We start from the raw sequence: 16,390 nt of genomic DNA on the forward strand, positions 1-16,390 counted from the left end.
TTGGAGGGGCTGGATGCTAGTCAGCCAGTCAATGTGACCGACCCCCGGACGCCAAGGCTGGGGCCACACTGGCTGGGAGGAGTGGGCTGTCCGCGCGACTCCATGGGGAGGGGACGGTGGCGAGCTCCGAGCCGGGTCTCCGGACCACCCCGCTGGCCCGTGCATCTCTTCCCGCGCTGATTTCCATCTGGACCCTTTCGCTGTCATACATCGTCACCGTGAGTACAAGAGCTGTGCTCACTTGTGCGTGTACTGCCAGGGAATTAGGCTCACTTGTGCGTGTACTGCCAGGGAATTAGTGCACCTGAGCGTGCTCTCGGGGACGCCCCAAACTTGGCAACAGCCCTCCCACGGACGGTCTCGGAAGTGTCAGGCTGGGCGCGGGGTCTGGGGAGGCCTGTTTCTCCCCTGACCCACGGTGCCTGTTACCGCCACCTGCCCTGGAGTTGGGTTTTGCTCAAGTTCATTCTCCACAGCAGGCCTTCTAAAAAATCATATTTATTTATTTATTTATTTGTTTTGGCTGCGCTGGGTCTTAGTTGCGGCGTGTGGGATCTAGTTCCCCGACCAGGGATCTAGTTCCCCGACCAGGGATCGAACCCGGGCCCCCTGCATGGGGAGCGTGGAGTCTTACCCACTGGACCACCAGGAAGTCTTTTTATTCCAGTCTTCTTGAAACGCAAGAAGAAATATTTCTGAAAGAAGCAACCTCTAGGTTTCCTGGCAAGAGCGTTCACTACGGAAGCATCTGGATTCTGACAACACTGAAAAAAAGAAAGCTTTAGAGCTGTTCATTCACCAGTAACACTTGCTCTGGCTATGCCTTGCCCTTGGCTCCTGGCCAGCCGTGGCGTGGCACACACCGGGGCCCGGCTCGGCGGTTTGCGGGAGGCTGGACTCCCGGTCGGGGGGAGGTGCCCTTGCTCTGGTGTCGGTGCGCTCACCCCGCGATAACTTCTGATGAGGACTGTTTTCAGTAAGGTCTGCACACCCTCCAAGCTGGCGTGTGCCGAACAGCTTCCCTGGGGCTCTTGCCTGCTTGGGCCGGAAGTGGGAGCTTCGGCTCACAGCCAGCCGGAGTGGGCCTTGGGGCTGCAGGAGGGAGTCAGCAGGCGCCCTTGAATTTACAATTAACTTGAGGCAGGTTTCTAAAAGATGCACTTGGAGACAGCGATGAAGACTCTAGTCAGGTTGCCAGCCCTGACGGAGGTCAGCCTTAGGCTGGCTTCTCACTGTGACATTTTGGTGCCGGGGTCCGCCCTACCCAGCCCCTTGCCCAGTGCCCCCTCGCCTGCATATTCTGACTCTTGTGTGCAGTGCCAGTGTGAGCACATCGGGGTGTGTCTGTGTCAGAGAGAGCGAGCAAGCCAGAGGGGGGTGGGAACAGGCAGGTCTGATCTGAGGACACAGCAGTTTCAGCAGGTGCACCCGGGCTGAAGTGCCTTCAGACCCGGGCGCCTGCTCCGAGGTGGAAGCGGGGTATGCGTGTGTCTCCACAACAGCCCCCATCACCAGATGCTCAGGCCACAGACACCCGGGGACATCCCCCGGCTTTGTCACTGCACCCCAGCTCCAACTGCGACTTCCGCACTTCTGTCCTGGGGTGGGGGGAGTCACAGGGACCGATTGGCAGATAAAGGAACTGAGGGGCTTGGGTCACAGCCCGCCTGCTGGGAGGCCGAGGTCATCGCAGTGACGGGGACGGAGCAACGTGATCCTGGACCTGCCCCCAGCGACCTTTCGGTAACAGCACCGGTGAGGACGGCGAGGCCCCAGGAAGAAGGGAGTGGATCAGCGAGGAACCCAAACTCACAGTCTCAGCCACACGACTCTGCTCTCAGGACTTCAGTGTCTCTTCAGGGATAATTTTAAACGTCGTGGTTAGCGCTCAGAGAATTCCATTTCTGTAAACTGTGTTCTCATTCACATTTGCCTACTCACAAAACAAGAGGTGGTCGTTAAAAGCGCATCTCTACTTTTTCCCACTAGAAAAGTAGAAAGATGACCTTACAGAGGGCTCAGCAAAGACGTGGCTGTGACGGACGGCAGGGTGGGCGCCCAGCCAGTGCTGAGTGAGGGGCTTCCAGCCGGTATCCCTGGCGGGGCCGCCCTGCCCCGAACCGTCGCCGGGCAGAGGTCAGAACCGGCTTGCCCAACACCACGGCTAAATTTAGCGTCATGATGAGCAGTAAAATTCACATGTTCTTTATTTAGTCCATATAATACACCATTTTTAGAGTTTTTTTTTTAAAATTAGATAAAAGAGCATATTAAATGGCAAGTGTATGAAGTTTCTCTTCATAAACAATGTCAAAACAAAAAGTTTTGAATTACAAAATGTTAAAAAATATGTAGGTACTTAACATTTCACTAAAGCATAAAGTTACAGATATTTTCTAAAGAAAAATAATTGTGCCACTTACCTATTTTTGCTGTTTCTATGAACTTTTTTTATTCTGTACATAGGACATTTTGTACAAAATATGAAGTCTACATTTTTATTACTCATTACCATAAAACAAAGGTACAATGTATGTACAATATTAAAAGGAAGCCATACTAAAGCTGCACTAAAAAGACACTCGGAATAGTGACATTTCTGATGTACAGATACATTTCAGAAAGAGTGAAGATGCCAAACGCAGAACTTTATGAAGAAAAACAGTCACCAGTTTATTTTCAATGTAGTACTTCTGAAATCAATTTGGTACAGAATAAACAGTGTATCTATGTAATAATATGTCAGTTGAACAATTAGCACATGGAATCTGAGTACTAACTAGGAAAACTTTCATAGGCCAAAATATTAAATAATACTCTTGTCAAAGAAAATTAGTTTCTCTCAAAACTTTTTTTTTTTCTCCCTTTTTGGTGAATGTTTGTCTTCAATAAAGAGCAGAAGTAAAACCTAGACAAAAAGATGTTCTTATACACTGAGCTTTCCACATCACCCAAACACTGAGATTTTGCTTTTTCCCTAGGGCAAGAGGAGAGGCTTCCCAGAAACCTCTGTCACAAACATAACTGAGAACATCCAAATCAAGTGTATCTGAGAATCTATCAGCTAAAGACGGAAGTTCAAACAATGGTTTATCAAAATACATAAGACGCTGCTTTATACAATAAAAAGCACCCTTTTTCCCTCAAAAGGAGAAGGCATCTAAACTTTTTTTAAATGATAAATTTCATCATGGTAAAGTGGATGGATACTTGTCAAGTTTCTCAGGAAGTGTTCCTCCTCACAAAGCGGGCTTCTCCCCTTTCAGCTGGGGCAGCCTTCTAATTCAGTACTTGCTTTGAACACAAGAAATCCCCTCCCTCCAAATGATTTTCCTACAGGAAACAAGGAAATAAACATCATCAAAGGATTTAAGTGAAACCAACGGGCAGCAGGTACCACAGCTGCACAGGGAACCACGTCCGCTTCTCACAATGTCTGAGTGGATTCCCGAGACCTCAACTAAAAAACAGATCCTGAAAGAAGCCACGTTTTACCTTTGATGCATCAAGACATTTAACATCAAGTTATAGAATCTTATGCCAGAGACAGAAGAAACTAGAATCACTGGTTTAGAGCAGCAGTACGCATCTCAAATAGCTTTCAAGCAGGATAAGTAAGTCAAAATACTGGCCACCCGGAGAGAAATAAAGAACAAAGCATTAAGTTTAAAGATTTTTCTCCTCGTGCTGTTCCATCAAAAACAAAAAGCTTAATACATGCAAGTAAGTCTGAAATATTTAGCAGCATTGAAGACCGATGAAAACTCAAGACGCTGTATTTTCCTTATGAGGCATCTATTACGTGCGCTCTTTTCAACAGAAAGAGACTCCTTGGAAGCCGTCGCTGCTGCCTCCTCCACGAAGCCCTCAGGGCCACACTGTGGGGAGGGGGGGTGCCTGCCCACAGCGCCGTTTCTGCTACTTTTGCCCAAAGGCAGCGGTGGCCTGCATCAGGCCGAGAGCTGGCCTCACTCAAAATGATCTCGTCCTAATTTTCTACAAAATGTGGAATTCTCAGAGAATATAATTTTATTAATTGAAGAGCCTTGTTCAAGGGCAACAATGTGTAAGTAGAGAGAAATCATTCTGCAAAGAGTAAAACACGAACACGTCACTTTAACATTCCAATTCCAGTCAAGAGAAAGCTCTTTCTAAAACAAATCTCTCCTACGAGCTCACTCCTGGGTCCTGGTCCTGGAACGCAGACTTGGCAATATGGCTTTAGCAATACACAGAAGCAGCAGGACGTGGTACGCATGGTATTGGTCAAAGTAAACCAGTACCTTAGGAAAAGACAGCGGCCGGGGATTGTCGTGTCACTTTCCCAGTTGAGCTGTGTTGGAACGATGACAGCAAAGAACCACTTCAATGAGATTAAAAAACAAAAACAAACCAAATAACCCCAGAAAGAAACTGCTGGCGTTAACAATCACGTGGAAACAATCTCAAGGGTTGTAAAGTCTTAAAAAATAGGTAATACTTTTTTAAAGTGCTCCTTTGATTTGAAAAACATTGATATTATCACTGGACCACCTATCTTAAATGATCGCAAATTCCATTTGGGGAGAACGTGAAGATGACGACTAGGGTGCTTTCCTTAGCTCTGATTTTGGAAAACCGGCTTACTTGGGACCGTGCAGGGGACACCATGGGCGGCATGTGGCCCTGGGTGGTCACCATTGTTTGAACTCCTAGTCTCGAGCTGAGGCGGAAGGATGTTATTGCCTACAGAACGGGGTTGGAGAAAGCTTTGACTCGAGTGTAACTGATTTGTATGGCACACAGAGCATGTATTTTCTACAGATCGGAGCAGGACTGGCGCCCGCACGGCGTCGGGGCTAGCGCCCGTCCTGGGGGACCAGCTCCTCAGCGCGGCTGTGGGCCTCCAGGGCGCTCTTGGTGTGCAGGTCCTGGGGCAGCTCGGACTTGCGGCGCACCAGGGGCCGGTCCTTCTTCAGGTCCTTCTGTGCCTGGAACAAAAACGCACGGCGTTGGCTACAGACCCAGCGACCTGGAAGTGTGCTCGCTCTGCACTGAGCCAGCGGTGCCCACGCTCAGCGCCTCCCTGGGGATTTGGAGCACACAAAGGGCGGGATGTCTCTTATCACCCTCATTAACCAAGAACGCCTCGTTTATTAAAAGTAACCCAAGGACGGCGTGCATAATATTGGCACTGTTGTCTTCTAAAATGCGTAGTTTCGTACAGAGCATTGAGTACCGCTATTTTGCAAATTCACCAGTTTTAGTAAATCCCATAAATGGTAAAATCTTCCTATTTCATAAAATGTTACCGAAGTCATTTTATGGCTATGTCCCTTCCAGAAGCATGTCAGGAAGTTGAAATTTCCCTTGGAGGTAAATAAAAAGAAAGAATGAATAACATATTTAAACTGGACTCGAAACCAATAAATAACAGGTCTAAAACTTCTATCAAATTTGAAAAACGATACTTAAAATGAGAGGTATTAAATGGGTCATGTAGGGGGGAAAACCCTCTAGAATTCAGAAAAACTGTATTTAATTATTTGTATAAAATTTCCTAATATTAAGGGTAAGATATAAAAGACTCCCTTCTCCATTCCTTTTTTTCCTAAAGTTAGGAAATTTTGGTTTTACTCAACAAAACAAAACGAAAACAAACACCCCAAAACAAAAAAACCCTACATGAATCCCTTTTTGCATGGGGATTTAGAGATCTGTGTCTGCAAAGAAAGGGGGGGGCCTGATATGGGGTGTTTATACACCGAAAGCATCCATTTCCATGCATAATAGTTAAACAAGTTATTCGGTTTTGGAGTAGGGCCATTGCATCAATAGCAGTATCTCTGAAACAAAACAACAAGCCACCTAAATCACCTAGACACGACGTAGGTACCAGTAGGCTGCCCGTGCACGAGGAACTTGAACCAGAACCACGCCTTCCTTTCTGTTTAGTGTCTCCAGCAAAGGGGAGATTATATAAGAGAAGAAGTTACGTTTGTGGTGGTGGTCAAACACCTACCAGAAGAAACCTGTATTAAGTCAACCACTTGACAACAGAAAGAACGTATCCCTAACCACTCCTTACAGCACCCAGCTTGCCAACATCGGTGGTACGACATGCAAAGTGTAATTCTCTTTGCGTTAATGAAACAGCCAAGGCCTTGCAGACACCATATATGAAAAGTGCACACTTTTGCAGAGCTAATATTTCTTAGGGTTCTTTGCAAATTTATCTCTGACAACCTCAACAATATCAAGGTTTGTAAGGAATTTTCTGTGACATCATTTTAGGATTATTTCTAGAACTGTTATTTGAATATTAACGTTCATTTATGGCAAAGGCAGGAATTCCGATTTCTTTCTCCTGGGAACTAGTGTAAGATGTCTTCAGGACAACCCTGCGTGTCAGGAGACTGTGGAGTCACCCACCCCCGTCCCCGAGGGGCTGCCTGTCACGGTCACAGTCCTTGTAAGAGTGGTCTCGTCTGTGCAGCGTGTTTGCCTTCAACCCATGCAAAACTCAGAGGGAAATTCCACCCTGAATTTCATGTCCATTCCAGGCAGAGCTGTAAAACAAAGCAAAGCGAAGCAAAACAAAATCAAGCCTTTCAGATACTTGAAATATTTAATAAATGTCGCAACAGGCATTCCAAAGAGAAGAAACATTTTGATAGAAAATGCCTGGAACCAATAAATGTAAATTGAGAAGGCAAACATGACCCCGGAAGCTTCTGGAAGGACAGAGAGTGTGATGGACCCATCTGAGCCTTTCTGCATAGCCATTTAAAGCCAGTGTGTAAAGCAGAGAGCAATTTCACAAGCGACAAGGGGGAAAAAAAATCAGAAAAAGGGGAAGCAGGAGAGTGGGACATCATGCAGACGGTCCCCCTAGACGAGTGACACTGGTGGAGGGATGCGTGGGCCGAACATGCTGTCGACGGTGGGCAGACAAGACAGACGGACACGCTGCCCCAGACGCCCCTACGGAGACGCAAGCCAGAGAGAAACGGCCTCTGTCTGCAGCAGAATGGCAGCTCTGAAAGGCTAAATCTATACAGTAAATGGGAAAACAACATCGGGGTGGGTCATGTCATACAGAAGAGTGCACGTTTTACTACTGAATTTAGGACAGAACTCATCAAAAATCTCTTGAGGGACCAGATTTCTTTGTCTTCACCATCACAAGCTGGAATGACAGGGAAAAAAGGGAAAATACTTCATGCACATAACATTGTCAGTGCTTTTCCTAAATATAAAAGCCTTAAATACACTTCTACGTATTGAGTAAGGAATACCTTCACTTCCCACCTTCCGTCTTTCTACACCTTCCTTAACTGCATGGTTGACACTGCTTTCCTCCCGACCGACTGTCAAAAATGAGAATTGTAAAACATTTTAAATGTCTCTGATATAAATGTCATTCACATGAACTTTACTAGTTTATTCTGGAGGTTCTATATAGGGTTACACAATTTTCTCAAAAGAAACCCAAATCATGGTTCTGACAGGTAAATATATAATTGAATTCCTCCACAAAATTCCAACCAAGTACATTCCACTAGCATTAGGGTCTCCTCTCCTGGATTCTCCGGCAACACTGTCATTTACCTCACGTGCATCCTGAGCCCACATTCGAATCATTTCAAAGAAATGCGGGATTATTTTGATATTTGGGAGAAATTCAATTGATCCACAGAAATCTACAGTAAGTCTTGAAATTGGGTCGTGTTAGTCTTCCAACTTTATTCTTTTTTCAGAGTTATTTCGGCTATTCTAGGTCCTTTGCATTTCCATATGAATTTTAGAATTAACTGGCCAATGTCTTTAAAAAAAAGAAAAGTGCCTGTTGGGATTCTGACTGGATTGCTTTAATTTTGGGGGAGAACTGACGTCTTAATAGCATGGAGTCTTCCAACCCAGGAATGTGATCTGTAGAAATCTAAAGGTTATGAGTAGGGGGATAATTTTTGTACGAATGTCAATTACACAGAAAACTCAGTCATACAGTCTAATTTCAAAAGTCATGAAAACAAACCAGCAAACTAAAAGAGTTCTCCAAGCAATGTCCTGTCTACACACGGTGTCTCAGAACTAACGAGTAGATGACTACAGAGGTTGCTTCCTCCGTAACTCCTGCAGGGAAGGAGACACGCCCTCCTCCAAGGGCCGCTGGAAGATCGGCCACCACGGAGATACTAGAGCTGACTTTCAGAGGCAGTCTTAACTCAAGATGAGAATGCTATTTTAATTTGCGTTCTTCATCTCCTACAGAGTGGGCCCTAAATCAGAAACAGGTCCATAGATTACGTAATTATGTAATACGTTCATTACATTTTGGGCATAGTCTATTCTTTTCCTAGCTTTAGTTATCAAGTCAAAGGATGTACCTACCAAAAAGAAAAATCCTCCAACCCTAAAAACATTTAATGTGTAAAGACTGGCTTGTAAGATCTCAGTTTCCTTTTCTATGTTGTATGGCCTGAGTGACCTTAAGACTAGCGTGTGGTCACAAACCCACGGGCAGGCTTGCTGGTAGGAGGGGCCCTGATTTTGATTTCCTCTGACCGCCTGCAGTAACGAGGCCAGTGCTCACGTCTTTAGCCCACCTGAAGCCAAAAAGTCAAAATGGTAATCCAAGAGGTGGCCTCAAATTCCTTTCCAAGTTTAAAAAAAAATTAAGAAGTAAGAAAATTAACACCCCAGAGAGAGAGAAAAAGATAAGGATTTTCATGTTTTTTATTCAATCTGTTCATTGCTAAGAATATGGCGAGGAAATTATGGAATCCAACTGGATTAAGTAGAAAACGAGTTACTGATGCTCTTGCACCGTATGTTTAGTGTCTGCGCCCACCTGCCTTTATCTTAACCTGAGGCCAAGAGCTAGCCGGGCAGGAAGAGGCACGGATGGGCCAGTGCACGTGCTTTACTCTGGAAGCACCAAGAAAAAGGCATCTGGCCCGGTGCTGCCTGGTCGGAAGACGGTGCCAGCCACATATGTAATTCCAGATTTTCTAGTAGCCACGTTGAAAAAGTGAAAAGCAACTGATGAAATTTATTTTAATAATATTTAAAAAATTTAACCCAGTATATCCAAAATACTATCATTTTAACATGTTATCAGTAACAGAAAATTATGAAGGAGATGTTTCTAGGTCCTTTCCTCACACGAAGCCTGGCAGTTCCCGTGTGTGTTTTGGGCTGCAGCGCAGCTCAGTGCAGACGGCCACATGTCACGTGTGCCTCAGGGCTGCCGTGTTGGGCAGTGCAGTCTGCGTGGTCTAGAGCCTGTGCTCTTGGTAATGCCTCATCCTGTCTGATCAGGTGGGGGATACAATTTACTTGAGTTAAAAACAAGTAGGATAAAAAAAAAACCCTCTCTGTTTGAGCTCAGAATGACACTATCATCTAGAAACCATCTGCATTCAGTATGCAGTTATAATTTTAGCCTAACTTGTTACTTTTCAGAATTGTAGTGCTGGATGTCTTTAGGAATTCTTAGCTCAAAGGGGATTAAAGTTTCAGAGTCAGAAAGGGCCATATCCCCAAATCCAGTTAGCACTTTATCAACTGCAAGGGTTGAGAACAGGAGGTACAATCAGAGACCTACAGCAACTGAAAGGCCCCTTATACGCGGGAACTCCACCCACTACCCTCTTTAAAGCCTAAATCGTAAAGGTTCCCCATTTAGTGACAGGGGTCTTTCTTTGGATCGGTGGTGATCTAAGTATGCATCTCCACAAAGTGGAAACAGAACCACTTGAGTGTGGGTATTGCATGAGGGTCCTGACAGAGCCCTGACCCTGGCACAGGCCTGCGAGGCAGCGTGACCCTGCTGTTGACAGGATGAGGGCTCTGCCTGACGTCCTGGGGCCCGGGGGCCGGCAGTAACTCTGTGGAGAAGTAAGAGGGGACGCCTCTGGGCCAGAGCAGAAGTCGCAAGGGGGCAGAGGGAGCAGAGAGGGAAGACTTTACCGCAAACCTTTGAGCCTTTGCTCTCGTTAACGTTTGACTGCAGTTAAGAATTGGGATTATTACTGTTAAAGTAAATGAAGAAACACATTTCAGGCACATACTTAATCCTTAAAAACTGTTTCTACTAATTTGATCTAAGATATATGGATGAAATGTTTCCTGTAAGATTACCACCATGTAATTTTTCGCTTTAGCTTACACAGGAGGCACTGCTGTCTATCACATCACTAAAATCACAGGCACGTCTTAAGCAAGTCTCTAAGGAGCGCACCCAGCTTAGCTCTGTGCACTTTTACCTGGAGAGCCTCTTCGTTCACTGTCTTTCTCAGCATCTGCACATCTTCAAATAAAGGCCCATCTGTCTCCACTGCCACCGGAAGGCTCATGGCGCTCGCTTGACTACACACTGAGTACTGCAATGCAAAGCGCGGAGTCACTCTCGGTCAGGTCAGCGCTCAGGGCTCGGCTCCAGGGCTCCTGGCCCAAGCCACCCCCGCGGCCCCTCCTGAAGGGAGCCCACGTGCAGGGAAGTGCTCCCTGCACGGCCTACACCTGCAGCGCCTGGCCCCTGGCGTCGTCTCATTCCAGACTGTCCCAGCCCCTTGCTGGGCAACACCCCGCCCTGGAGCCTCCGGCCTGCTGACTCCCCGTGAGCCTGGGTCTGGTCATGGGAATGCTTCCCGCGGAAACCTCCACCTCCAGCCCCTAACCTCTGCGCACAGCCTTGCCCTCCTCTATCTGCGCCCTCGCTCCTGGTCCTCATGTTCTCGGCATTTTCCAAACTCGCCTAAACCCCATCACTGATCACACCCTTTTATTCACACGCTCTCTGCTCTCCTCCCAAACGACAGAACCCCAATCGGTCCCACAGCTCGCATCTCACTCTGCAACCCCGTGGCCGGCCCTGCAGGAGGCCTGGTGTGCCCACGTGTCAGTGGGGTCCCCTTGGCTCCCTCTCCTGTTCCCCACGGGGCGCCCTGGGACTCCACTCCCTTCGGGTTCTGGGCCAAGTCCGGCTCTGCTCTGAGCAGGACGGGTTTCTGACTTTGTTTCCGTGAGTGGGACGTGGGGATGAGATCACTTCAGAGGTGGCTGGGATGGCGCAGGTGAGCTAAGGTACACGGAATGCCCTGACTGTCCTCAGCATTTGGCGTCCACTCTCTGTGCGTCTGCCGCGAGCTGGGCGCTATTCCAAGTACAGCCTGTAAAGTGTGTGCTATGATCCCATTTGGCTGACGGGACCGCTGAGGTACCTACGCTAACCGTGGGGCCCCAGGCCAGTAAAGGGGGAGCTGGGGTTCCGAGCTGCAGCCTCGCACCCCTTCCCCCAGGCCCTGTGCCCGGCTCGTGCCCTCCTGGCCACAGCGAGCCCCTCTGCCTGGGCTGGGGACCCGGCACCCACCCCTTCCCCCACCCCCGCGCCCCGCCTGGCTCACCACCTCCCTCCCGCCAGGCGAGCGACCAGGAGGGCCGCTCAGCTCTCAGCAGCCCCTCCTCCTCCCGACCGCTCGGCTCACCCCCGCGGCTCTGGGCCTCGCCTCTCCGACGGGACGCCGGGCACCAGGCCGCGGGTGACCGCTCTGTGGCCACGCGCTGGCCACAGTCGTCCCTGAAGCTCCCCTTCCCTGGCCTGTGATGCCGGCCGCCCTGGCCCCTCGCTCCTCTGTCACTGCTGGGACGACAGTCTGTGCTCCTCCTCATGCCCCGTGGGTCTCGCTGACCCTCGCCCGCGCCCCCTCCCCACCCCCGGCCGCCGTGGCCGCCTAGCCCAGCCCCTCCACCACCCTGGGAAACACGCCGCTCCCTTGCGGGAGCCACACCCTTGGCTCCGTTTCCTCCACACGATGGGCACCCAGGCCCCTGCGGCACCCTGAGCCTGCCGCCCCCGTCAGCCCGTCCAGCAGCGTCAGCCCCCGAGCGTCGGAAGAGCTTTCTGAGCGCAAGCCTGCCGAGGCCACTGGCTCTGGATGACACTGTGACACCTGCACATTGTTCTGGGCATAAAATCCACGGGTCCTGCCCCCTCTCCAGCTTTGTCCCTGACACAGACCACACCCACCCTCCCCCATGACTGACGCCCCGTCTACGAGCAGCTCCGTTTCCCAGTCGCCCCTTCCCCTGCCTTGAGCCCCTGGCTGGTTAAGCCCCTTAGGTGAGCCTCTAAGAGGTTGGCTCCACCTCCAGGGGGCCCAGCACTCTTGGGGGCTAAGGTCCCGGTGCCGTGGGGACACCTTGCTGTGGCCACGCTACCCTCCGGCCTTCCTTTACGTGTCTCCCTCTAAAGGCGCGACCAGGCCTCTCGCCAGCACTGCCAGCACAACCCCCAGCGTGTGCTACCATCTGACCGTCTGGACTGGATTCTCTTTGCTTCCATCTGGCTCGCCTCCTTGACACCTGGGGCCGTGTCTCATTCTCATTTTTGTATCCTGGGAAAGCGCTACCATTTGGGACGCACAGCTGGCACTCATCTGCCAAGAGAGGTGGTGACCCGCTGGGCGCAGGGAGCTGGGGCCTGCACGGCGCCTTGCCCTCCGGGGCTCAGCTGGGCGGGGCAGACAGAGCAGACACTGCAGGGCTCGGGAGGTGGTGTGGGGATGGTTTTTAATCAGCATTTCAGCTTGTGGCCACGCCAAGAGAACACCAGCGCTCTACACGGACCCTGCCAGCGGCCGTGCCTAGAGCAGTGCGGGCTCTGAGGCCCTGCTGGGGCTCAGGGCAAAGAAAAGTACACACAAGGATGCTACAAAATGTCTATAGGAAATCAGCGTCACTAGCAGGGTGGGGGGCAGAGGATTCTCACTAGGAATAAAAACCTTCCCGAGGCTGAAGTTCTCAACAGGTGAAATAAGGAACGTACATTTCCCCAGAGAGGCTGATCTCCCAAAGGAAAGGGAGGCAACCGGACTCTGTGCCCTGGGCCGCCTATGGCATCGTCTTGTCATTGCAAAGCGGCAGAAACACTGAGCCAGAGCCACACTTAAAATTCACAGAAGTGCCTTGTCTTCGTTTCACATGATCCCCACAAAAGGGAGACGGGAGTAAAACTGTTATATGGTCTCTTTGGGTGGATTAGGAAAAGCACATTTATGTTAGAAATCTTCACTATTTCATGACTTTAAAAAAATTAAATCACATCTGACATTAAGAAACCCCAGCTGAAACTGCCACAACTGCTAAAACAAACACAACCCAAATCCTGAAGGACCACAGCTTTCCAAATCCCAACCAGCCTAAACGGGGACCTGCTTTCACATCTCCAAGCAGATGAAAGACTTAGCCTGTGAAAACACAAGGCAGCATCAGGAAGACTTCTAGGTACACGCCAGTGAACAGAGTGAGGGATTGGGAACCCACCTAAAATAAGGACGCTATTAAATCATTTCTCAGAACGGCAGATTTGAGATGGGGAATCGGGCTTCAAAAACCCACCTACATGTTTTCGTTACGGAAGTAGCACGCAAGCTGTATTACCCACAACACTATTTACTTTTTGCTGCTGTTGTAAATAGCAAGCAACGACTAGAACTTAGAAAGGACTCTCGAGAGAGAGAGTGAACAGCGGGTACCAAGGCCCTCATTTCCAGCTTTGAGATATTAGCCCACGAAGTACTTTCCGTTTCAGACACTGCTCGGGGGACTGGAGCATGCGGACAGGACCTGCTGGGGTGTGGTCACAGCATGCGGACAGGACCGGCTGGGGTGTGGTCACAGACGGTTTTCACACGCAGACGCGAGCAGGACGGAGCTCAGGTCAGAGCGCCACAGCACAATGCAGGGATGAGCGCAGGCAAAGCCCACCACTCTCAGGCTGTGGCCCGAGACATTTTAAAACAGAGCAGCCAAAGGAATAAAAATGTGATGTAAGAACATTTAGGAAAAGTTCAGAAAAAGAGAAATGAGGACAATATATATTTTAGAAGGAACATCTGTTACAGCACAGCAGTGAAACCAGGCCACCTTTGCTAATACAATCACAGCCAGCTCTTTGTTTGTAATGTAAGGCTTTATGCGATTTTCTATGAGATTATTCCTATTTTCCAGGTAGAATAAATAAAATTAGACCCTCTGATCTGTATACAGTTCACATGTTTTTCAAGGGTGTTGATCTCAAGGGTGTGTGTGACGGGGTCCTTGACGACCCTGATTGGGACCCGTCTGCCCTCGGCATGGGGCCGTCTGAACAGAGCAAGATGGCCTGGGCCCCATCGGGCAGGGTCCATCCACCCACACTGCCCCAGACGTATGATTTTACTGTGTCCTACAACAAACGTACTGTGTCCTACAACAAACGTCAGTCAGTATTTTAACCTCACGTTCAACATAAATTCTATTCTTAAAAGTACATACTCATAGCTATCTACCTAAATTAACTACTACACAGTTTCACATGCTATTTTCACATAAAATAGCATTTCTGTGTAAGAGCATGGAATAAAAATGGTTAGAAAAACGCCAGTTACTTGTTTCAGGTGGCATCAAGGACATACACTTAAGGATGTCGTTCAATTTTCCTATGGTTTGTGTCTTGATTATAGTTTTATCAGAGGGAATACAAGTCAGTATGTTGTTATATAGGTAAAGTACATACTTTTAACTATGTATTCATGTATCACTTTTTATTAAACATCAGAGAGATTTAAAACCCACATGGCAACTGAGATAATAATGATTTATGCATACCTCTCACCAAAGAAAATAAATAGATAGCTTGTAATCTGGTTCACCGTATTGAACCTTTCAGGATTTTAGGGGTAGCCGAGCAGTTTTCCTCAGAAAGTAAAATCTTTTCTGGGGAGCTGAGGACAGCCTGAGAATTCTTAGCGTGGCAAATGATTTTCAGTGATAATCGGACAGGCACATAGCATCAGAAAGAACGTCTGTCGGGACACGGCTCCAACCCCCAGTCCCCGGGGGTCAGCCCGAGGTAATGCATCGGGGGACACTGCTTCAGTGCTGGCAGTTCCAGAAGACACATCATTGGCACCCACCTGCCAGGGCGTGCTGGGATGGGAGAAAGGATTAGCGGCTAAGATGACAGAAGTCGGTCAACTTTTAACGAGAAAGGCTCAGCCTGCAGAAACCTCATTTTAGGAAAGAGGACATTGACTTCATACTTAATCTATTTCAAATCTAATTTCTTTTCCTTTAGAATTAATTTGATATTAAAAAGAAAGGAAAATATTGTTTGAACTACAGCATCTATGACATCTGAGAAAGCAAATTACAATCTTGGTCCAAAACAGGGCTTGTATCCTTACTTTCTTTTTACCACAGTATATTCATAAGGTTCATATCTTATTTAAAAAGCATAATAATAAAAAAAAAAGTCAATTCTGTGGTAAAAACCTTTGTGGGGCAAAATAAGTACTTGTACAAAAGTTGAAAAGTATTTTTATTGCAGATATTTTCATATACAGTGTTAGTGAAATTGATTTCCCTCCCCTCTCACGATGAATCCACACTCCTATCTCATAAAAACATTCAAGTTACACCCTAGACGTTTTCATGTTACTCTCTTTTTTAGTACCTGGGGGTTTGCTTTGGCTAGGTTTTCTATTTTAACCCACGCTTCTTCTCGTTCTTTCATTTTTAGCTTCTCTCTGAAAAATAGTAAAATGTCATTGGTGTTAGAGAAACGAATCAAATTCAAGAGAGAAAACGTTAAGGGGGAACGTGGGCAGCAACACAACACCTATTTCCCCTTTGTCACTGTCTGGTCTTATTCCACGTACGTCACAGTGGTGACCACAAGGTACATAAAGGGAAAAAAAAAGAAACTGGGCTTAGAGGAAAAGAGTTAAAAATACAAATACACCAAAATTTTAACATGTCTAAGAATTTAAGCTCTTAGAAACACTTGCACAAGCACATCTATGTCTCCTTCCTTCCCCTTGTTTTGTTGCTTCGTCACAGGACATATACGATTTTGGTGAGAAGCTTACATACCCATGAAAAGTGAGACCACACCTCAGCGTGAAGGAACCAGGTGAAGACGTCCTTACAGAGGCACAGCCTGTAGATCCACACCAACAAGGCGCATGACCTTCAGTACATTACTTATCGTGGGACCAACTCTTTTTTTTTAATCCAGTAAATGTGCTACATGATCTGTAAGGTCCCTTTCAGAAATGTGATGTTCCATGAAAGAGGATGTGCCGTTAGAAAAGCCCCGACGTTCACATATTTCACACCTGAACGCTGCGTTTGGCTGAGGCAGGAATGGGCCAGGCAGCCTGAAGGTTTAAAGAGCCCACAGCCGGCTCCCGGCGCCCCTTCCTGCTTCATTTGTCATTTGTCATTCAGTGTGTCCCTCACACACTGTCTCTTACTCATTTGTATTTTGCTGTCTTTCTCTTTCCACACCACCCAGAATGTAAACTCCATAAGGGCAAGGGTTTTTGTTTGTTTTATCCACTGCTGTGTTGCCAGAACCCGT

General features: G+C 47.9%; 1 protein-coding gene across 14 annotated transcripts in view; it reads right to left on the reverse strand.

Moving 5' to 3' along the window:
* Positions 1-2,435: 2,435 nt before the first annotated feature.
* Positions 2,436-16,390, reverse strand: part of PPP2R5C (protein phosphatase 2 regulatory subunit B'gamma) — a 133,119-nt gene continuing 119,164 nt past the window's right edge. For 8 of the 14 annotated variants that reach the window (XM_082451074.1, XM_082451066.1, XM_082451072.1 and 5 more), the window contains 3 exons: positions 15,482-15,554; positions 10,251-10,367; positions 2,436-4,970 (listed from right to left, as the gene is read on the reverse strand). In XM_082451074.1, coding sequence (XP_082307200.1) covers positions 4,839-4,970; positions 10,251-10,367; positions 15,482-15,554 — 322 coding nt within the window. In that variant the 3' untranslated portion in view covers positions 2,436-4,838. Of the gene's footprint in view, positions 4,972-5,010; positions 7,350-10,244; positions 10,368-13,840; positions 14,956-15,329; positions 15,555-16,390 lie in introns of those variants that run through there. The other 6 variants (XM_082451075.1, XM_082451078.1, XM_082451071.1 and 3 more) reach the window with 5 other exon arrangements.

This window comes from Balaenoptera physalus (assembly GCF_965194825.1).
Source record: "Balaenoptera physalus genome assembly, chromosome: 2".
In the NCBI taxonomy this organism is placed as follows: domain Eukaryota; kingdom Metazoa; phylum Chordata; class Mammalia; order Artiodactyla; family Balaenopteridae; genus Balaenoptera; species Balaenoptera physalus.